General features: G+C 29.0%; 1 protein-coding gene across 1 annotated transcript in view; it reads left to right on the forward strand.

Annotated features, from left to right (window-relative positions):
* The window catches only part of LOC107169420 (neuropeptide Y receptor type 6-like), a 69,653-nt gene that overhangs the window by 36,403 nt on the left and 8,128 nt on the right, over positions 1–25,122 (forward strand). Inside the window, exons 2-3 of the mRNA XM_015519149.2 lie at positions 138–927; positions 15,059–15,399. Coding sequence (XP_015374635.1) covers positions 335–927; positions 15,059–15,399 — 934 coding nt within the window. The 5' untranslated portion in view covers positions 138–334. The remainder of the gene's footprint in view (positions 1–137; positions 928–15,058; positions 15,400–25,122) is intronic.

The following is a 25,122-nucleotide window of genomic DNA, read 5'->3' on the forward strand; positions in this document are numbered from 1 at the left end:
TTGCTTTGATAATAATATTGATGAAAAGGCCACAAATTCTGTGATTCGAATATTTTTAAACAAGAGTACTGCCTTCGTTCCCTCATTCCACATTGAACCGACTTCACAATTCTCATGTTTGTGGTTTTTCGTTACAGGTGGTTCAACGAATGACGCGAAATGACCGGTAGAGGACCGTTTTCTGGACTTGCGGGCGAACACGTGCGCAGGGCTTCAGGTGGACGGTAAAATACTCAAAAATCCGAACAGAAACGATCGGAAACTAAAATCGAACCGACGCCGGACGCGGTACCGACTCGCTCAGGGTCAGAGTGATTTGCCGGCCGGCACCGTTATGTTCAACCCGCCCAAACTTCACAATCACGACTGGTTCATGACCATGGTAAACACGCTGATCGAGACGTCGGTGAAAGGCGGTGGTGGTGGTGACTACGACGACGGTTACGGTGACCACGGTTGGTCCGGTATCTACGGCCCGAACGGCACCTTCGACGGGGGTGGTGATGATCAAAGCGGCGGCGGCGGTCCGTTTAACATCACCATCAAGCGGACACTGGACGCGATATTCGATAACCAGCTAAACGTGGACAAGGTGTTGGTGCTATACCTAGAGGTGGCCATCGTGGTCGCATACGGCGTGCTTTTCGTCATCGGGTTAGTGTCCAACGGGCTGGTGTGCTTCGTCGTGTTCCGACAGTGTGGTAAGAAGAACGTGCCCAGCCAGGGACCATCGCCCCGCAACCTGTACATCGTTAACCTGGCGTTCGCCGACATCATCATGTGTGTGGTGTGCATGCCATTCACGCTGTGGGCACTCATGTCCCGCCGCTGGACGTGGGGCCTGATCATGTGCAAGACGGTTCCAGCCGCTCAGGGTGCCAACATAACCGTTTCTGCGTGCACCATAACCGCCATCGCTCTAGACAGGTATGTCATACGTCATTACAGTAGCTTATATTATCATTACAGCATAATAATAATAATAAGTCTATCGCAATATTACAAATTTTTACATCAAAATTTACAATTATAAATACAATATTGCTGCGCCCCCCGGTCAGCAGAGAGCTTGTGCTTGGGGAGCAGTTCTTAATAGTTAAAAGAATAGAAAAGAGAACTGCAATGATAAAAAATTGGTATAATACATTTTTATTTTTATATATTACCTCTCCAATCCTTGAATTGACTTCCCAATTGAAACCGTGGTTAGCGCCTGAGGTGCAAGGTGAGGTAACCAACTTGTATTTTAAAATAATAAAACTTTTTTCTTTGGTCTATTAACATTACTTTTATTTAAGTTATTTCTAACGCACATTAACATAGGTATACTTTTAACAACTTATTAATTTATTTTTTATACACATATACCTATATATATTTAACTTTAACAATATTAAATCTTTCTGTATAGACGATATGCATAGTTTTTACATTCGCTTATCTATACCAAAAGAACGATGACGACACGTCTGGCGCAGTGACTAAAAACGGAGCTCCTTATATTTAATGTATTGTATGTGTGTGTACGTGTATATGTGTGTATGTATGTGTCCTATCCTATCCTTAATGGCTAAAAATTATTATTATATATATTGAATTTAAAAAGATATGATGGCTTAAGTGCACATCATTACAGAACAATATAATAGAATGAAATTTGGTATGAATAAATAAATAGTGTCTAATAATATATATTATATTTATAACGATATTGTACCCACTGAACTAAGTATTTAAGTTAGTAAAAACTAATATATAATTTCTTATGTTTTTATTATAACGATTATAAATTTATAAATGTATTTGAAAATATTATTAACTAATACGTATTATATTATCAAATCATTGGTACAAATAAAACGAAATATTTAATGTCCTAATTTCCCATAGATAACAATAGATATTTATATTAAATTCCCAATATTTGTACCTGTATATGATATATTTAAAACGGTTTTTAGCAAAATACACATAACTTTATAAGAATGTAGTATGGGTACATACATTATAGTATAAGTATATTAAGTATCAAACTATCAAATAATAGTTAGTAAGTAGCTAAAAATAAAATTTACTTTTATCGTGTTTTAAATTTAAATTTAACTAATAAATGTAACTAATCTTGTTTATTTTTTTCACTTATATTTGAGTTTCTTATAAAATACAAGTATTTTCCACCTAAAAAATGAGCAACAGATTTTTATAAATAATGTTCACGTATAATGTAATTACTAAGGGTCTTTGTTCATACTTATAGTATTTGACGGTTTTTTGAATGGCTTGTCTTCGAAATTTGTATCTTTTGGTGTAACTAGAATAAACATCCGTAAGTAACTTTCATAACTAAATAAAAACATAAAGTGACGTGTGACGAACAAGTAACTACTTATCTTATTAACAGCCATATAGTTTCAAAAATTATTTTCTTTTACTTTTCCCCAAACCATATTTTTTTATCCAATATATTGTGATTGAAAATTAATGATTTAAAATACTTCAGTCATACTACATAGATTGGATGGTTCCGATTCAGCCCGAATTATAATGTGTTAAATTCTTATGACCTGTTTCTCAGCCAAGAAGACTTAAAGGAAATTATATAACGGTTTGTTTAAATAAATTCTGAGTATATACTCGATGAATAAAATATAAAGTAATATCTAAGACGCAACAATTTAGAATTCTTTCGACAAACAAATATATATTGACACCTGGACATTCAATTGCAGTTTTTTTTTTGTACGTCTGATAATATTGAATAATATTATATAAAAAACGACTAACGGCTCTTGCATTCTTTGCTAAATTGACTTGTATTATATACCATTATAATCATATACTGTACACACAAATAGTTCTAATGTGGATCAAATAAGCCTTACCATCTTTGGAGTTTTGGAGTTTTTATGTGAGGAAAAACTAAGGATTTTTACATCAATATTCATTTGGTATATAAAAATATTGACGCCCGATTGATTTTTTAATTTGTTATAACAAGTAACAATACTTATTACGCATATTGTATACAAGAGGGGAGTGATTTTAATTTATTGTAAAATTATACTTATATTATATTACTATATTTATTGTATTGCTAATTTTTGTTATTAATTAGACTTTATATTTTTCTAAAAACCAAACGCAATTTAAATATTTTTTCAAAAAATATCTAAATAAATAATAAGCAGAATTTAAATTGAAAACAAACCATTAGTGCAGCTGAGATATCATATAATTATTAATGCTTTATAGTTGTGTTATACAAATCCTACTTAAATACTCATTGTAGAATTAAATACCCCATTTTTATTTTTTAATATACATACAAATTACTTGGCATACATATCATAAACTAAATATTTATTATACTTTTTTTCTTCATTGTCTAAACCATTTTTGAAATATCTGCTTTTTACAAATATTGTTTATGTCAAACAATTTCGTTACTTTGCAATTTGCAATACCTAGCAAAAGCTTTTATTATTTGAAGTGGTTATTGCTTTTAACTGTAACGACAGACAAAATATAAAATTTGATGAATGAACCGTCGATACTATTGTTATAATTTTGTGATGAAATGTACCCGTGATAAAAACATGTTAAAAAAAAATAGTATGAATGAATATAAAATGAAATAAAATTAAAGTCAAATATAGATATATTTAATTATCAAGTCAATAAATAATTATCAGTAGGTATTTTGTGTCAAAAATGAATGGAAAGATCCATACGTATATAAAAAATTTTATTTCGTTTACATTTTGAAATAATATTACTGAATTGAAAACGGATATTGTAAATGTATTATAAATATTAAAATGAAAGTTAAATAAAATAAAATAGTACAATGTAGCGATAAGCAGTTGACAGTTGTCCCTCTAAATTATCTAAACTCTACGATTATCTGAAAGTTTGTCTGAACTTACTATTTACAGTTAAATAACAATCAAACTCATGAGAAATGTAAATAGCGCTTTTAAATAATTTAAGAATATAGATTTTTTACGAAACATATTATTATATTATTGTTCATTTTGTACTGTTGATGGTTTTTTAGAAAATTATAATCGAGTTAATTTTTGTTGATATGTATATCTTATGTACAAATATATCATAGAAAAATGTGTGCAATATAACTGTAAATTAATATATTGAATAATAACACATTCATAGATCCACCAATTTTTTATCAAATCCTCACAACTCTATAAATTCTCTTTCCTCGCGTCTCTATGTATACAATTATCACAATATAGTCTTTACCATAAATACCATAAAATATTTAAAAAATCTAAGAGTTGAAATCTTGAAATTTGCTTAATATATCCAAGTTCATAAAATATAATAAAAACATAAAACGTGAACGTAATACCATAAATTTTGTTTTGTGTTGTTAATATATCAACCTGTATTTTTGTAGAATCTGCAGATGTATGTACCTAACTTAGTGCTTCGGTGAACGCGTGTAAGCTTTTGTCGTATAAATGATTTTGTGGAATATTAGTGTGGGATTGTGAATCTACGATAATTCGTCGACGAACACGTGCGCATGATTTGTTCGGTAGAATTTCGTATCGCTGAACCCCAACAAAGCCATTGCACACCTCAGTTACAGTTCCTTTCCCTTGCTCTCTTGTCCATTCCTTGTTCCTACCGCTCGACTCTCACTCTTTTACCCTTATTTTTCGATCTCTACCATGCGTTCCCTCTCTCTTCCTCTTCGTATTTCTCTCTATCTACCTCTCCTTCGTCCTCTATATCTATACATATATTTATTCCGCGGGACACATTATATACTCGATTGGTCGGATGAATGTCACGACGACACCACTGAAACTGTCAGTTCCGCCACTTTGGAGAGGGACACACATTCCACATTTCCGCCCACGGTTATGTGTTCATGATCATATCAGTCTAAGTAGTCTGACAACAAAGTTCGACGTCTGGAGTGTTTGTGGAATATAATTTAAAGCCCCGCATTACGTCTACTGCTGGTAGAAAACGTGTGATGCGTTAAAATGAGGACTCGCAACAACATATACGTTTATGTCTAAGCACTTGCATTTGAAAACAAATTTCTATAGTAATTTTTGACAGTTAATTATATATTTATTTCATTTTAAAAAATTCAACCTAGTCATGTGTTAAAAAAAACTTGTATTAATACTATAATAATATCATAAGACAAATAACGATAATTATTACTAGTATTTACGATTAGGTACGAAAAGTAAAACAAAAATACAATTTTGCAGTAAATTCTACTTCTTTAAGTAATGTTTGGTTTACCTGGTTGTACGCGGAAAATTAATTAATTTAACGTAACAGATGAGATATGCGAGCATCATCACATTCGATAAACATACATTTGTGTATTTTAATCAACTTTTAGTACTTTTGAATTGATATGAAGAAATAAATAACAGCAATATCTAATGTCATAATATTTACAGTACAAAATAGTTCATGAAAGAAGGAAATTGTGTAAAAAACATTGCAGTTATTATTACTATACCATGAGCGTATGGACAGCATAAATATACAGCAAATAATTGAATAGCTATTATAGATTCATCGGAGGAAATGGTACATTTTACGTGAATTACCAGAGTAAAATAAAATATAATGCTAAATTTTTTGACAGTGTGTCCGGTGTGAAACTGATTTTTGATGTAATTTCTTGGGACACTAACGAATACTGTAATTTAATATAAGGATGCTATGCAGCTTAAGTCAAGCAGAGAACGAAACAGTCTGTTATTTGAAAATGTGAAGAAAGAAAAAGCATTAATTTCATTATTTTCTAGTGTTTCTACCATATACCACTTTGTAATCGTGTATGGAAGCGTCACCCGACAACAGTTCCACAAACAGTAATATCCGTGGTACGCCATTATTTATGTCATTAATCTTAACAGACAATATTATATTTATTTAATAGTGTCTGATAATACTGAAATGTTAAGATGTGAAACGTAATTTCCAAAAAGCATTTTTTCCTTTAGAATTCTTAAATTAGGTTCCGAGAGACGAAGTCTTATTTTTATATACATGCATGTGTTATGCGAACACAATAAGTATTTGCATAATGTTTATTCCAACTGTATAATCTCAACATAAGATTTCTTGCTAGATTAGCTTAGCTCGTGGTTTTCAAATAAATAATCATAAGAATAAGACAAAACATTACGGTTAAATGTTACTAAATGTGCACACTCCGGAGAACGTGATAATGTGATATCGTGTCTCTGTAATTGAAAAACTGAAACACTGTATTTTTTCCTCTTATTCTTCCTGCATTTGTCGTTTCACTTGACGTCTCAAAAATAAAATATTTTTTAGAACTACCACCCTTGCGCTATTCTTGGAGAATTGCTGTGGCCTATGGCAGTGGCACGGATGAGCATCCAGAGTTCTGTGTTCAATTATCATTATAGGGGGTGGGAGTGGGATGATCAGAATAACGAATATCTCAAAACACAAACTCGACCTCCTATTTCGACTAGCAGTTGTTGGCCACTTTCTGTGCAGTCAGCAGTTTTAAAAGATGCCTATTCTACTTGAAAATACGTTTTGGCGTAATTCAAATTGGTGTGTCATTGCGTTGCAGACATCAGAGGGACGCTGTCGTGTCTAGTAACTAATATAATTCTATCTTCTATATAGTTGAAATAGTGATACAATAATATTATGAGCAACTGCACACGCTTAAACTGAAGTTTTGTCTTGGAAATTATTTGAACGACACATTCAAGTTCATAAGAAAAATATAATATGTTAATATCCAAGAATCTGGAAATATTTTTTCACTTTTAATTTGCATTATGAAAATCTGTATTATATGGGCATCATTCAAAATTCTCTATTAGGTATCTGAATTTATATTGAGATACATATTTTTTAAAAATAATGATGATAATACTTAGAATAGTCAACATAAATTTAAATATTTAAAACAATGTTTTCATTTCGGTAATATTGTAATTGTAATTCGTCGTACTACAATTGTTTAAATCAAAATAAAATAATTGATAAGTTAATCGACTAGAACATTTTTTGTTGTTTTAACATACAAGGTTATTTAATTTCACAGTTATTATTGGTAATATTATATTACAGTTATTATATATAACATTTAAAAGTAGATTAAAAAAAAAAACCCGTCATTACACTATTATTGTAAATAATTGTTTTTTAAATATGTATAACTGTCTATATAAATTTCAATGTTTTATACCGATAACTACAAAATAAATAAATATTTACCACCTAGTGACGATGATCATCATGGTATAATATATTTCACATTATAATATAATATATTATCATACTAATTTTCGTCACTAAATATAAAACGTTAAAATTAATATCATACATACCATGAGGGGGTGAACATTTTAGAAAATGTATGCTCGTAGTGTAATTTGTCGAAAGTTGGTAGGCATCAAAATACTCGTGTGTATAATATAACATTATTCTTATACATTTTGTTTTATGTTTATTTGACATGTTTAATCTGACATGTGATACCCGAGTTCGATATAGATAAAATCGAACGTAAGAGGGTGTCCGCTTTCATGGATATTGCTTGAGACTCCAAAAGTTAGAATGAACAATAAAATGGGTCACGTGAGTGATAGTAATTTATTGACTTTAGTCGTAATACTTCGAGGTGCTTTAAATCATTTTTAGAGGGCATAAGGAAAATTACAGTTCTTATTTCTTGAGACGTAAGGACTCGGCGTAGCCGTACGCCATATAGATCTAATATTATAATGACAGCTATAATAGTGTACTAGAATAAGTTTATACATTTTATTTAACTTTTATATTGAAATGTTCAGATATTATACGAATCAGAAATATTTATAATATTTTACTCGCTTATTGTTAAAACTTTAAATGCATACATTTTAATGATCACGATTCGTTTTAGTTTGATAACAATGAGTAAAATGAAAACCATTAGATAGTTTATGGTAAATATTATTACTATTAATTTTGAGAGCAACAAATGTAAAATTTTTGTTTCTCATCAATAAATTTAAATTAATTCCTGGATCGATAATTAACAAGTCTCGTTGAATTGTTGAAGGATACAACACTATACATAACTTGAGTCAATATTATATTATATATCATGGTGAATTGATAGCAAATATTTTGTAAATTTATTTTAATTAAGAACTATAAAAACAGCATATTTTATTATTGGTACATGGATTTTTTTATCAATGTTTTAAAAATGGCATTAATAAATTCGATTCATCTTTTATAGTAAACGTCGTTTAACATCAGAAGTATAAATATATCTTATAATTTACAATAAATTATTTAGTTCGCGCGATTTCGACCTAATGTATTTATAGTTTTACATACAATTCTTTTTAAAAACAAATGAAGTAATAATTTTATCCGATTCGATTATTGTACATAAACATGTATTTATATATATTTATTTTGTTCTGTATATACTATATTGAACTGGAGGAAATTGGTTATTTACTGTTATTAGAGTATAAGAAAAATATAAACAAGAATACGTCAAGATATTTTCCAATGGAATTTTGTAATTTTCAACTGAAAACGGTATGCATTTCAATAGAAAATAGAAAATAGAGTGAAATACTAGGAAGTTATTTTCTTTAGAAAAATAAACTGTTATATACAAATGTGACAAAGAAAATGTATGGGTATGAAATATGAAATATTGAAGTATAGTGTAGTACTTACCAAAAAATATTCAGAAACTAGTGTAATACTTAAAATAATTCAGGACCCAACTAGTGTAGTATCTGTAAAAATCCCGGACCCAACTAGTAAACTACCTTCGATTAGCACCTAGTACTTGGGACCCAACTCTGATGCGCTGATTTTCTTCTATAAAGCATGTTTTTGAGCAAAAAATAGGTCACCTGCGTCCTGCAGTTCCTTTAATAATTTATTATTATACTATTATTAATGGTTTATGGAATTATTAATGAACACTATTATATAATGGAGTTGGTTTATTGTTAAAAAATTGTTTGAACAAAATATTTATAGTATAAAAATGCATCATAACAATACCGGTTAAACCATATAGAAATTATAAATGGTATCTAAAAACCAATTAGCATTTATTTTTGAATGAAATAGGGACCATTTATAATATTGTTTACAAATATAATATATTAAAATGTATTTGTCATTTAATATTTTCTTAGGTTATATTATAAGTATATTATTATTTGGGTCAATATATGAACATGGTAAAAATAATAAAATTAAGTGCTTAAATGATTTTATTGTCAGTAATTTGTTTAAGTCATGATTTTTGAAAAATATTGCTGTATTGGATTTATGATTTTTTTAAATTATTCGATGTAAGTACTTTAGTTACAAAAAAACTATTTTACTATGTGTAATGTATACTATTATTTTTTTTGAAAAAATTATGATTGAAAGTTATGACGTTATGTGTAAGATTTTTGTTTTCAAGTCTTAATATTTCATGATACACATCGATAAACTATATTGGCTGTACCTATAATTGCCGAATAACAGTATATTATTTCAAAACTACAAAAAAAAAAAGTAAAAGTTTTAAAAACATAATACAATCGTGGATAACATTGTTGAACTCTTTCGTTAATAAAGTAATACCTAACGATTTAAAATAAAATGATGCCTTAGAATAGGTATAACATAATATGTATGTTTTTAGATTTGACTCAAATAAATTACCAAATAATTTTAATTGATATTGAGTTTTTAGATTTACTTTATTTATTTAAATCAATTCATAACCATTGCAAAATTCGTGTTTGTTTACGTGTTTTTTATAGTGCAAGTCTTAATATTTTGTTCTAATCACATAATACGTTAATACATTTTAATAAGCTGATTCTAAAGATTGGAATAATATAATAATTATTGGTAATAACTAATAAACATGCTTAATTATATTTTATACACATATTAATTTTTTTTTTTTAATAATATTTTTTATCATTTTTAAATCTGTTAACAAAGAAACTTTAGTTGAATGTCTATTTTTTTAAATAAAAATGGCAAAATTCCTTTGTAATATTCAGTGCCTAAAGATTACAAAATATATGGTCATTATACTTTGTAATGTTTTAAAAATTGGTCGATTACAACAATTAGCATAATTACTTATTTCAATTAAACCAATTGAATACTCATCAGTCACCACGATGATGGGCAATATTTTACAAATTACATACACAGATAGGTATGATGTGTATTTATAAATATCTATACATTTATGTTTTCAATACTAAATTTGAATTTAAATAAGTAACGATTTTTAATAACATTTTATGATGTAGTTTCATGATATACAATTATTAACCTTTATATCTATTTACCATAGTATTTATTATTTAAATCGTAATACATTTTAATTTAATAATATATTAACTATTTTTAGCTATTAAGTATATTTTTATACCTTATATAACTATTTTATGGTTCTAATTTGATACATAGAGATTTGTTTAAACATATAAATGTCATTCAAAACTGTCCACGTATGTTAAACGAGAAATATGAACTTTCTGTATTTTTACGCGAATCACGTACTTCTTATTTTAATAATAAATGTTTGGACTTACAACATGAGTCGTCAGTAATCATTATTATAAGTTTTTATGCAGAAGGCATGACGTTATATATGGTTAGAACCTTAGACATACCTAGCTAATGGGTGTGAAACGAAAAAATATTTTATAGACTTATAAAGTATATCATAAATTCATAACAACGTCGTTTATATTCATGCGTATACGCATTAACACATTATATTTATTCATCATTTTAGTTTTGAAATAAATAAAATAAATAAAATTAACAAAACAATCAAACAATTAAATACATGGTATTTTTAGAACACATAAGATAATTATGTGAGATTTTTTCAGAGTTATCATGTATATAATAAATTGATTCATATTTAATGCCGATGACTTTCATATAAATTTTTTTTAAAGTTTGTTACATTTATCAGTCCCTCTCGACTTCGTAGATTATCACTAAAATATGATAATCCCGGGTTTTGAAATGCATGAAATGAATCCTTAGAGAATAACAGTTAAACTATTGTACAACTCTAGGATTCCATTGTGATTATAACTGCTAATTTTCGTACAACAAAAAGTATCACAGCATTAAAATAAACATTGAATTTATATTTAAATCATCATGAATAATGTGTCTAAAATATTTTAATATTTATTTATTTTTAGATTTATTTAAGATCTATTTATTTCATTTGTTTTTTAACATTATATTCACAGACATCGAGAATAATATTTTCTCATCACTCGTTATATACTATACATATATAATAATATATACATAAAACATAACAATCGTAATAAGATATCGGGTTGTAAACACTTACATTCACAAACGTTTTATTTCATGTGAATCTAATACCGTGTATTAATCTAAATTGCGCCACTGCTGGTTATGAACGACTTTGTACATCACCTCCTGCATATGTTATTACTTATTATACAGGCTATTATTAATTAGTGCATCGCGAATGTACATTTAACTCTGTTCATAACGAACCTATTTATAGAAGTTATTTGATTTTGTATTTGTGTGTGTGTAATGTGTATTGTATAAATAGATGGTAGTGGATACATATCCGCATGTGTGCGTGTAACAAAGGAATACAACCAGGATATTCTATTTGCTTTACACTTTGATGTGGTTCTTCTATCTGATAATTAATTTTGCGATATTATGAAATTACAGCTTAAAAATCAATTACTTGCGTTTATTTTAAGATGTGCAAAATGGCACACGTAAAATAAATTATGATAAATATTTTGTTAACATATTCTTTATAGGAGTTGTTTTTATTTAAGTACATGGTGTGCTATACATGGTTTAATCTAGAGTTAATCGTCAATATTCTGACCATAACCAATTCCTACAGCTACCCAACCTAAGAGTGTGTCTCTGTCATAACGCACCTTAACCAACCTTAACTAGGCTAACGCATACGTTTATAGACAAAATAGTAGGTATATTATATTACTATGCATTTTTTTTTTATATCTTAACATACGCCTATACAATTTTTTTTTCGAAATCATGTATGTAAAGGTATTTTTAAATACCGTTCGAATAATTAATTGTTGGGTTGTCTGTCATTGTTTTAAATAATTTACATTCTGAGAAATTATTTGCTTAGGACAGTTCAAGACATCAAAGTTTGCTGTATTCACTTTAAAAGCCGTAAAGATACTACCCATATAGTTTACTGTCTTTTGGTATGATGTAGATTTCGAAAATATATAGATCTCGAAAAATATTACAATATTGTTTCACTTGGTATAGACTCTACTCTTATTATGCAAAAAGTTGAAAAATATAACAACAAAAAAAGGTCACACAAACTAAAAAAGTGCTGAAAAAGAGCGTCAGTGCAAACTAGAAATAACTGAGATAAGGTGAATGCTCTCAAAAAAAGTTTCACTTCAACCTTAATGAAACATTTCGGTTAGTCTTCTTCCGTGTAAGGAGCACTTCGGTTTGTGTATATTTTAAACTTTGGTTACACGCAGAATTGGAAATAGCTAAAGTTTATGTTATAAATATATTTTAAACATTTAATAAACGATGATAAAATATGTATCTGAAATGAACTTATAACCAAGAAACAGCGCTGTAAAAAAATATGGAATATTTATTATTGCAACTAGAATAATAAATATATATTATGTAACATTAGATGGAATTCCGTGAATCATGTTATATACATGAAAAATGGGAGTACGGGTATCTTAAACTTTTTCCTACGTTTCACATATGATATTATATATACATCGTCTCTAATAGTATAACTTATAATTATCGATCTATTCCGAATACTCTTTAAAACTATTCACAAAAATATATATATATATATATATATATATGTTTAAACGTGATTTATACTATTTAGTGGTGTAATATAATATTGTCGTATCAAAAAATAAATATTTTATTTTACGTAAAATAAAAATTAAAACATACAAATCAAAATAATAAACTATGTAAAAATGATATAAAAATATTTTAGTTATTTTATAAGCCATGATGGAGGTTGCTGTGGTTTCAAACAATATTAAAGAAGAATTTACTAAAGAAAACTAATGTGTGGTACTGTGGTTATTATTTCCATACATTTGTTTTGTATTAATAATAATTTGTATAATGGTTTTTATAATATTATTTAGCTATATTTGTAGAATAAAATACAGTTAAAACCAACTAGGTCATAATTATTTTAATTCAATAAAAATGTAGAGTATTGTAATTAAAGTTAATGACAGCTTCAATTATAGGAGAAGTCTTATGCTTCCACTAATTAAAGCCCATACTAAAACTGTAGTAATATAGTCTGTGGGTAGTGAAAACTGAAAACTAGAAACTAATAAATACGAATGTGTAAATGGTATAAAATGTTGAACGAGTTGTTTTACCAAATTATTCACTTGAATTTGTCATAACGAATTACTTTAATATACTTGATTATTTTCAGAATGTTAAATTTAATTTCTGACTTGCTATTTCCTAATTGTTTATATTTGTAAAAACAAAACACAAAAAAAAAATGGTAATAAAAGTATTATATTTATAAAAATATATAAAAATCTATGCACTATAATCGGCATTACAGTACGTACTATACTAACAAGTATTAGATAACTAAAAATAATAATTGATAATTTTATTAATGAATCGTGCGTGAATTAATAATAAAATATGTGGTGAGAAAAAAAGAAGCCTCCCTTTTGTCTACGTTTACGTGGCACAGGATTTTGATCAAAATATTATTAGTCCCGAAAGGTATTGATTGAAGTTATCGCTACTGCAGTGCACATTGTTGGGGGTGTGTAATGGCGTTTTTAATTATGATCGATAATAAAAAATATAAATATAAACGTGAACGCGTAAAAGTGAAGTGCCATGCCATCTATATTTTTGTGTTCACGTCAAAACAAAAAATTAAAAAAGATAAAAGTATGTTTCTGATTCATCGTATTGCAAAAGCAAAAATAACGCCGTGCATATACAATTACGGCCAAAACGTAAAATCTGGCGGGCGTTGTTGTTTTAGACGCGTCAAGAGAACGTTTCCAAGTCGAGAACGGACTATTCAGCCAATGGTGCTGGAAAAAAGCTCTGAATTTTAATAACACAAAATGTAGAGACTTTATATAAATTGGTTACGTAAAAGGCATCAAAACGGTTTTTTTGCTTTTGGACAAATCAACAGAAAAGGCCTCACGCAGACCGATCGTTCGACACTTGTCGCCGAGTACTCGATAGATACATCACGGACGATTATATTTTATTCGTCATTATAGTTCCATAGGTTTCTCGCGTTTTTCAGTGTAGGTATTGAAATAAATACAAAATAAAATGTCTTATAATCAATTCAACGGACTAAGAATCAAATGTTATATAGATCAGGTAACAGCTAGCTTTGTGTTAGAAAAAAAAAACTGTCAGGAAATCCACACTAGCTGGTAAAATGAAAACTCACTGAGGGCAGCCACAGGTGACAAGTCACTCGTTGTCGTTTCGTCGGCATTAGTGTGTACCTATATGCATTTCACGTGTGAATGTAATAATATTTGGTTTTTCATTTCTGTTTTCGTCCGACCAGGTTAGGATAGGTTATGCAATAACTGATATTGCAAGCTCTGAAGGGCACAATAATAGGCAGTGACGTAACTTTTGGAGAGGAGGTGAAGGGTGTCAAGTGTTGCAACGCTCCTCCTCTGCAGTCATTGACATTTATGTAATACAATACACTACACAATACCAGGCCAATACCATTGATTATTATATGCGCGTAGGTACACTATATTTATGTATATACCCATCACCGCCAATACATTGATCAATCGAAAGCTATACGCTACCGACTCACAGTAGTGACATATTGTATAGCTCGTTCCGTTTTTATTATGTTGTATACTGTAGTAAATATTATAATATGTGTGTGGAGTGAGATTTTAATAATTTTGATTTCCGTCTTGTTCGGTAGGTATTTCACGATCGTCCGGAACCCCCGGGGCTCGGTGTTCCGATGTAGCGTGGCCAAGACGCTGGTGCTCATCTGGCTGGTGTCGTTCGCGGCCATGGTGCCACTGCTGTTGTACCAGAATGTCGAGGAAGTGCACGTCGGACCGATTCGGCTGTACGAGGCATGCGTCGAGAAATGGCCGTCCCGCGTGGCCCAACAAACCTTCACTGTCGGCCTTGCAGTCGCCCAATTCGTGTTGCCGTTCACCACCATATCACTGATCCATCTGAAGATATCGTCTTATCTCACAGTGCACCTTAAACATCCAGCCCTTCCGTCCAAGGAGATCAGCTGCAGACGAGGTTAGTGGATTATATTTAACCCTTCATGGTGTCTCCAAATTACCGTCCACTAGCTATAACGTCTATAACTACTGCAGATAATAAAAATTCAAAAGTCAACTATTCAAGTCACCAGCAGCAGTGTATTTCTCATAGATTTTTTTTATCCATGTTTTTTTATGAAGTATAACGTACCTACATAATATTACTATTAAAGCAGTTCATTCAACATGACGATGACAATAATCGTTATTCTTTTGAAGTAGGTCCGACGAAAATATGCTACACGCTACATTTAAATGTCTTATTACAATACAATCATGGTGATATGCCATAACAAATGTTAACAACTCAGACTGATTTACTGATACGCGCATTAGATTTCAATAAAACTAAAAGTTCTGAATGTTTATAGAATTATAAAATATTTTATAATATAATACATTTTTTAGATAATCCTCGAAAAAAAAGTTTGAAGACTTCTTGACCTAAACTACCTATAACATTGGTGCAGTAAACCTTTTGTTAAAGCCATTTTAGCCGATATTCAATTCTGCGCAAAGCGTGCCTTCGTGTAGTTAAATCACAAACGTTATAATATAAAATCTGGAAGGTATTTTTGAATACTTTTTGTTATATTTGAAACATAATTATTAATTACTGACGCATTGAGAGTAAAACATATATAGGTGGTTAAACTTTGGGATACACAGCTGCTAGTTGACAGACGGTGTATGCCGTATGATATTAATTTGTCTTCGTGTTTATTCACACGAAAAAAAAATACAGTTTTGTAATAGTACTGTAGACCAATCTCTGAATGATCGTCGAACAAATATTCGTCAGATTAGGCGAACTTTGATAACATTTATTTTTTTGAACTTCCAAAATAGTTTTCGACTAGAAAAAGTGACACTATACAGAGTTTATATATTATATCTCCCCGATTGAATATATTTTGAAATAAAACATCTGGTAAAAAATTAATTTCTTAACAAAACTATAAAAAAGACATTAAAATAAAGATAACGCTCCCAAATATATACATGAAATAACAATAATGGTTACCGTTTACCGTTGCCGTTAGTCTTAATCATAATAATAGTTACGATAAAGTTTATCTCACAGAACTATGGTCATCATCATTATTTTTAATGGTTTCATACTTTCATTAACTATTTTTATTTTTAAACAATATTTACATAATCACTATGATTGTCCAGAAAAAATATAAGTTTTAGATTTCTAGCGGAAAGAATGTATTAATTAACTAGATTAAGTACAGTTTAATATTAACAATTATGTAGATTTTTATGTTTATCATACTTATTGGCTATTGGAGCAGTAAATATGTAACAGTATAATATCATATATATGTATATGAGCAGCAATATTCAATTTCTAGGCTGGTATTTGGTAGCAAATTGAATTTAGTAGGGACTTTGAGCGTCAAACGTAAAAAAATTCTCTAACTTTTCAAAACAATTGTAAAAATACAATGCAAAAATAATGGATAAAGGGGTTATTTAAGCGACGCCAGTTTTCAAAAAAATCGATTTGGTTTTTTCGTTGCAAGTAATTAAAATATGAATAGAGTAACGATAAAATGTTTAAACAATGTTGGCTTTTTTAAAATTAAAAATGTAATGTGATTTTTTGTTCAAATGGCGAATTTTATTAATAACTCTGAGTCTAAGTGCTTATGTTCAGTATAATATATGTGATATACCTACTGTTAGGTTTTCACAATTCCTGACTTATTATTAGTTTTTGATTTTTTTTTTAGTATGTTTTCAAGATGATATTTTAAATAATATTATAACTAACGGTACTTCAAAAACAAAAAAAATTTCATTAAAAAAAATTATAATTATAATCATAAAAACTATGACAACTAACACTTGTTTTCTTATACATTATTATATTCTATATAGTTAGATACTCAATGAAATTTTCAAAATGTTTAGATTAATAAACTATTTATAAACACCAACAATAGGTTATTTCGACGCCCCCAACGATGAGTGTCGTAACTCACTTTTACAAAATGTTCAGGAAATACAATATAAACATTCAAAAATAAAATCTTATTCTGGTTTTCAAAAATTGTAAATTTAAAAATTATTTTTGAAATCTTTCAGGTTCTTTTATAAAACCCACTTTTTCTATTTATTTTAAGTTAAAAAAGTCGTTATAATAATAACGTATACTTAGACTGTATTATTTTCTAACTATATTTTGAAATGGGTTCGGTTAATTAACATTTTTCATGAGTGTGGGCTAGATTCATAGGCCTACATAATGCTAATGCGCTTAATGGACCTCTAAATTTTCATTTACTATTTCAAAATATGTCCATTGCTAAGCCATTTTCTAGTTTTAATTGAGGACGTTGAGAACAATTTAATGACAGCTACTGGCTGTAATAAAACAAACTCAAAAGTAAAAGCCACGTCCTCAGCGCGGAATACTATCGTGTTATGTCAAAACTTAAGACATATAAAGCTCTTTTACTCGACTTGGATATAGGTCATTAATTTTTAAGACCGTAAAACATCTACTGTGTACAGACCGAAACAAAATTCAGATTGTGTAACATTTATTCTAACCAATGGACCCGATCAAAAGTTTTCAACTGATACCGAACTGAAAATTATCGATTTTCAGCAAATGTAATAATAATAATAATAAAGAAAAAACGCAAATATAAAAAAATATCTATTATACATATTATTAAATGATAATGGTTTCGTCGTAAAATTATTGGTATATTAAATACCGTTATTGAAAACTAGATATTAGTTATTGCATTTTTATCCAAATAATTTCTTGTATTGGTGAATGTCATACCAAAATGACAATACATATAAAAAAGCCTGTTTTTTATATTCATCGAGATGCGTTAAAACATCATGTTCCTTTAAATAAAATTATGGAAATCAGAAAATATATTTCAGTCAATAAGATACAGTTATACAAATATTATTATAGTTATCATATTACACTGTCCAATACTTTTCTATTTGTTTTTACATATTATACAACGTCAGTTAATGTATATGTTCTGTTTAATATTTATATACATCTTACTGGGTTAGTTTAGAAAAATATATTATTCAAATACATTTCACATCTTCTTATTTTGGGTTGAAAAACATTCACGACTTACTTAATTTCATTAAGTATTTAACCTACAAATACAATGTATTCTTTGGAAAAAAAAAATTTAGTTAAATTATTCAAGAATAATATTGGAAAATTATTTCTAAAAAATAACTAGGATTATCTTAAGTTCTGAGTGAAGCAATAGACGTATTGGTTTTACTTGCGGTACCTGTTTCTTTTATTTTTATAATTTCTGAGAAGAAATAGTGCTCAATTAGTTCCAAGTTAGGTAACATTTTGATTTTTGATTTCAAAATATTTCGCCGAGCGAAAAGGAAAACAATCGTCAGATAGGGACAAAAATATGAAATTTTCCGTAGCATACTTGGTTTTATCGTCAAAATACATCTTAATAATTTTATAAAATCAAAAACCTTAAAAATTTAGAATTTTCATACGTTTATTAATTGTAGAATGTATATTGGGAGGTACAAAATTTCGATGAAATATGCAATTATTACGCAATAGCAGAATTAGCTGCATTAACCATACCTAAATAATGTTTAACCCAGTTTCCTTTTTTTTCTTTTTGATATAGCGAAAATTAAGTTTTTACCCCAGTTTATATTTTTATTGCTTATTTTTTTTTTTTGATATGAAAAATATTTAATGAGGGTATATGCTTAATATGTCCATTGTCCACGTATGTGAGAGTGAGTAGGAGCGGGGATTATACGTGTTTGTTGTTTTACATAATCCTCATCGCTTATAACGGTTCAAATTTGAATGTATAGGGATTAAATTGAATACTCGGGTGGCATTTGCGGCCTTCGACGACATTAAGGTCAGAAAGTCTGAAAAATATTCACTTTTTTTATTATAAATATACGATTTTAGGAAAAAAGGGTTCTCGACCTAAGCCTTTAGTATGGCATTTATATGCTGTAAAGCGCATGTAAACGCATGCACTTAAACGTTATAAGCGTATCGGAAAGAAATAAAGTGGATAATATTCATATTCATGATTCATCGGCGGTGGAACGCGCACAACGTGAAAAAAACGGTGTCCTATTTGCTGTATTATATGAAAAGACCTTTTGCGAAAAAAAAACCGAACGTGTCGATTGTCATATTGTGGAGGGAAGGGTTATATTATGAAAACTGAATTAGTTTGTAATGCGAACGAAAATGTAATCGAAACGGGATGACGTTCACATCGCCATATCCCACAGCTGATTTCTTAACTACGGAAGTGATAGGTAAAAACGTGTGTTTGAACATGCACGCGACGAATATTTCCATGATATATGCCAGTAAGACGACGATACGATAAATATTTACCTATAAACTCGGTGACAAACTACACCGGATGATAGGTATATATAATATATACTCATTCGTATACCAAAGGCGACACTTTGAGTGATGCGAACGATGCCCCCGTAAACGGTGTAACGTATATTTATAGGACCAGTGTGCTTTGAGTAGATGTTTGATTTGTCCATCCCATATAAGACTTATTCCAATCTCTCTCTATCTATCTCTATATCTCACTCTTTATAAATACATATATATATATATATATATACTTTATTCCGAGCATAAATATAAGCTCGGGTTCTTCCAAACCTATGTGTAGTAGTCAGTAGGTACAGAATAAGCTAAATAAGTTGTCGACGTTTTAGTCTTTTTTCCTTGGCCTATCGCCAACCTTCTCTCTCTCTCTTTCTCCCTTCTCTTTTCCTTTCTCGAATTCTTCCTTTTTAAAAACCAAACGGTACGATTGAAATTGGGTAACCGTCCGTTACGGGTCAACGCATTATTTTAATCCATATAGGTACACCGTACACAGTTGTTGAATTAACGTCATAAAAATATCTATCATTTTTACCAATATTATGGCGCTCGAAGGTCGTGTCGGAATCGTGTAGGCGTATATTATAATATTACAACAAGCAGAGATATACGCGCCATGTTCTCATTTATAATAGTATATGCAGTGCGCAATATATTCTGGCACACGCAAGATCCAATGAGAATCCGGCCGTGTAATCATGTACGCATCGATGGTGTCATCGATTCATATTATTTTCCGTCTAGTTGACTTTGGGACCGAACAATGTGCTTCGATGCGTGCACACGTATGCACTGGATTTAATAATAATATATATGATTTTGTCAGCGGACGCCGATCGACAAAAGATAGGACGGTTAGACCTGAATATTTACGATACACATTACCGTTTTAATACACATGATTGATCGGTTACACTACCTAACGAAATCATTATGTACAAATGGATTTTCCAAACCGCAATAGCCACCGAAGTTTTGATAAAAGCTCAGCAAATTTATAATAATTATGAAGTACGAGTAGATTTTTAATTTTGTACCTAATCAAGACACGCGCAGCACAATATACGTATAATATATATAAATATAATATACCTAATACATAAATTAGTATAATATTATATCGATTATGTTAACCACTTGTATTTAACGATTGACATTTCAAATTTTAATATAGTAATGGAGGGAGGGATGTTTGACGGGATGGTCCTAGTGGCCGTTACACCCGAAGAAAAAGAAGAAGTAATAATTTAAATAACTATACATTTTTTTTTTTTTTGTATTAAAATTTAATATTTAAGAAATCTTTATCATACTAAGTTAGTTCAAATAACAAAGATTATTTATAAAATGCAAATGTACGACTTAATAAATTATAACAGCAAACAACAGTATACGAGGTATTAAATTTCCGAATGAAAAGTTTTGAATAAATCAAATTTCTACGACTTCCGGTTAGCATCAACAGTGGAACACATGCGAACTTTAAACATGAATACAGACGCAATCCGGCTACCCTATACTTGCACGTGAATGATTAGTTCTCATACTTGTAAAATAAATCAAAATTGTATTTATCTATTAAAATGTATTGGAATTTATACAATACACTTTGAATTTCGTTCAGATTAGTACTCTGTACACAAAGCAAACACCTAATTTCTACAGAACTACATCTATAACTAAAATTTAACTAACTATTTATAAATTCATAAAAGCATTTCATAACTATGCGCATTTTCTACAGCGGAACAGCAATGCAACGTCTTTGCGCTGCAGAGAATATGTATTTTCAAATAATTTACGTTGAACACGTTATTTTACAAAAAAAAAAAAAAAAAAAACGTTTTTCAATAATAACAGTTCGTTATCGTCATCTTATACTATAATAAAAACTTGAGTTGGTTTTTTAATTTAAAAACCGTAATAAACTTTATATTTGATATTTTCAAAGTTTATCAATTATAGAATTTTGCAAGAAGAATATGACGTATATTTTAATCCGTAAATCTCGATAATCCTTGTGATTATTTCTTTCATAGGCTTGGAATTTTAGTTACCATATAAGAAATTGTACTCAAGGAAAAAATTATTGCTTTAATATGTACGCGGCCTAAAATAGTATGACGTTGTATAAATATATATAATATGTAATTTATAATTATAAGTATGTAATATATAATAGTAGTTGCCTGTTAAAATGTTGAAGAATACCTATAAAGGCATTGCTTACATATTTTAAAACAAATCATTTAATATATTATATACATGGCACTTTTTTTTTTTTTATCAAATCGGTTCTACAACCATGGTTAATAGATGTGTAAATATGCTTTTATTAAAAGTTTTTACTTAAATATATTTCTAAATTAATTTATATAAATCAGATTTTTTGAATATATTGCATTGTTCTTTTCTGCTAGAGGTCCTAGGATTTCGAAGAAGTTTTCTGGTATATTAGTTTCTTTTCTTGTTTTCCAATTTTAGGCAGTCCGTTAAGATATGCTTGATTGTGATTTGGGTTCCTTGTGTGGTACATATTGAACGGGTTTCTTTGGTCATGTGTGTTAGCTTTGTTTGGCCTATTCTTAAACTATCACACTTTCTTTGAATAGTAAATCTTGTCTGAACTTATTTAAAAATTTGACTATAATATCAATCTAATACCAATTAAAGAACAAGGATACTCTATAGTAACTATTGTAGTATATTTATTTTTATTACAAAATGCTTTTCCGTACAAAGTAAACAAACAAATGGAAAAAATATGTAAACTCGACATCACAGATTCGCAGGTACAATTAGACTCGAGTTCGATAAGATCCTCCAGTTGTTAACTCTAAAGTATTTTTAACTTTCCAAATATGGAATGGGTACTTTTATATTATTATTCATTATGTAAAGTTATTTCTATGGCGCAACCATCGATTTGATACTTCATTGTGCGTAAACGACTTAAGGGATATACGACATTAACGATGGATCAGACAGATATGTTAATCATAATTTAATTTGAATTTCTAAAGGCTCGAGGCGCGCTAAAATAAAAAACAAGAAGGGAAAATTCAAATGAGGTCATTATAATAAAGTACACGCGTATGATATATTGTAATACAGGGTGATTTTTTTATCGAAGAACACTCATACTCATACACTCATACTTTTTAAATAATGAGTGTTCTTCGATAAAAAAATCACCCTGTATACTTATATATATATTCATGTATACATTGCAATGATATAAGGAATTATAAATACATAATATTTTTCAGGGTGTTTGGATGTAAAATACCTACTAAAAAAACACTAATAACAAATTGTATTGTTGTTGAAAGTATTTTTTCTGAACTTGTTATAAATTTGCATTTCGCATAAAAATTTTTTTTCAAGCAAGAGACGAATAATGATCGTAGAGTCTGCATAATGTGACGATATTTCTAATATTATCTCATTGGGTACAATTTATTGAAGATTAAGAAGATTTTTATGTTTTCTTCCGAAAAAAAAAATACAAAATGAAATGATAAAATCAATCGAATAAACTTTCACAGATCCCCTTTTTATGTATAGTAATAATTTTATTCAAACTCGATAGATCATAGAATTTATTAATAAAAAATAACTTTATGGATATACACAAATAATATAATAACATCTTAGATAGGTAGGTGACTGGAGACGTTTTGTAAACATCATGTTGCGTATACACAATTACTGCGTAGTGACCGAGACAAATTGAAACGATGGAGAACGCGATAGAAATAATCGTGAATTTGATTAATTGATTGAAATTACAGCTACTGTAGCATTAAATGATTCATAATAATAGAAACTAAAAGTTAATTCCTTGTTTTCACGGCATGATAGCGTCAATACATTCCGACGAGAAGTCGGTTTAGTGGTGATTACCGTGGCATGCAATCCGAGAATATTTTAGATGTGCCCGAATTCGTGTTCGTTGCAATAGAAACGACTACTGGTAGGTAATATAATACCCAACTATAATTACACAAAATCTTGGGATCTAAAATTAAATCAACCAGCTAATACAACGAAATATTACTTTCTAAAAAGCGAATAGGATTGTGAACATTTATTATTAAACTATATGTCTATATAGATGATATTGAGGAAATTCTTTAAGTTGATAGCTTATTGTAAATATTGTTGTTAAATGTTTTGATCGAAAAATAATAACAACAACAAAAAGAGTAATATAGTGCATATCAGTACAAGAAGTTTCGACCAAGTTTTTCTAGTATCTGATAAAAATATCGTACTATTTGCACATATTTTACAAGACTTGGAAAACAAACACAGTGCACGAATAAAATATAGAGTTGTTATTCTTCTGTATACTTTTCTATGTTCCTGTCAACGATAATATTTTTAAAATTTATCATTTATTATCAATTTTTATTCACATTATTGTTGTTTTGACTGTGCATATTTTGTATCCCTATTAATAATAAATTAATATGCCATTTTTACTTAATTATTCGTGTGATTTAAAAACATATGAAACAGTCAAGTTTATGAATGTTTATTGTATTATATTATTTTACTAATTTTATCGAATAACTGTTTTTTTTTCTTTTGTCATGCATTATGTATTTATATCACAATTAAAATTGTTATATGATTTGTTTTGACGACATAAAAAAGGTTGTATAATATACACAATATGTGTTTCTCAAAACACTAAAAGCATACAATTTTGATCACGAGTTCATAGTGGTTGTTGACTGTATTGGACAAGTCATTAATAATTTAATATCGAAATATTAATTAAAAAGAAACTCGACAAATACAGTAAACGAATGATATATACTTATTTTTTATCACAATAAATTAATAAGTTAGGACTTAGGGATAAGAGCAGAGTATTTACATAATCCTTGAGAAACTCTTGACCTTATTTATTGTTAGTAAAATTTCAATCATAGTTTTTTAATTTTTTTACATTAATGATTAAACTGCTTAAATCTTAATATTAGAGGAAAATTACTAATTAAAAAAAAAACTTTAATAATTATTTATTGTATACATTTTATTCTTGTAAAGATTCGCGACCAACTTTATACGTGCATCATTTAACTTTTTAAATTAAAACTTACATGAAAGGTTGGTTGTATATTTATATCAACATAATAACGGTTACGACGTATTTTGATGACTTATTTATTAGTGAGTAAAATCGTAAGCAATGTGGTTAATCCTGGCATTCATAAAAAATCTGTTTTCATAAACCACCTGGTATAGTTCAGTGTTTATTTCGATTTAAAC

Source organism: Diuraphis noxia, unplaced genomic scaffold (assembly GCF_037042655.1).
Source record: "Diuraphis noxia isolate RWA-SAM2 unplaced genomic scaffold, SU_Dnox_SAM2 contig0009, whole genome shotgun sequence".
NCBI classification, from domain to species: domain Eukaryota; kingdom Metazoa; phylum Arthropoda; class Insecta; order Hemiptera; family Aphididae; genus Diuraphis; species Diuraphis noxia.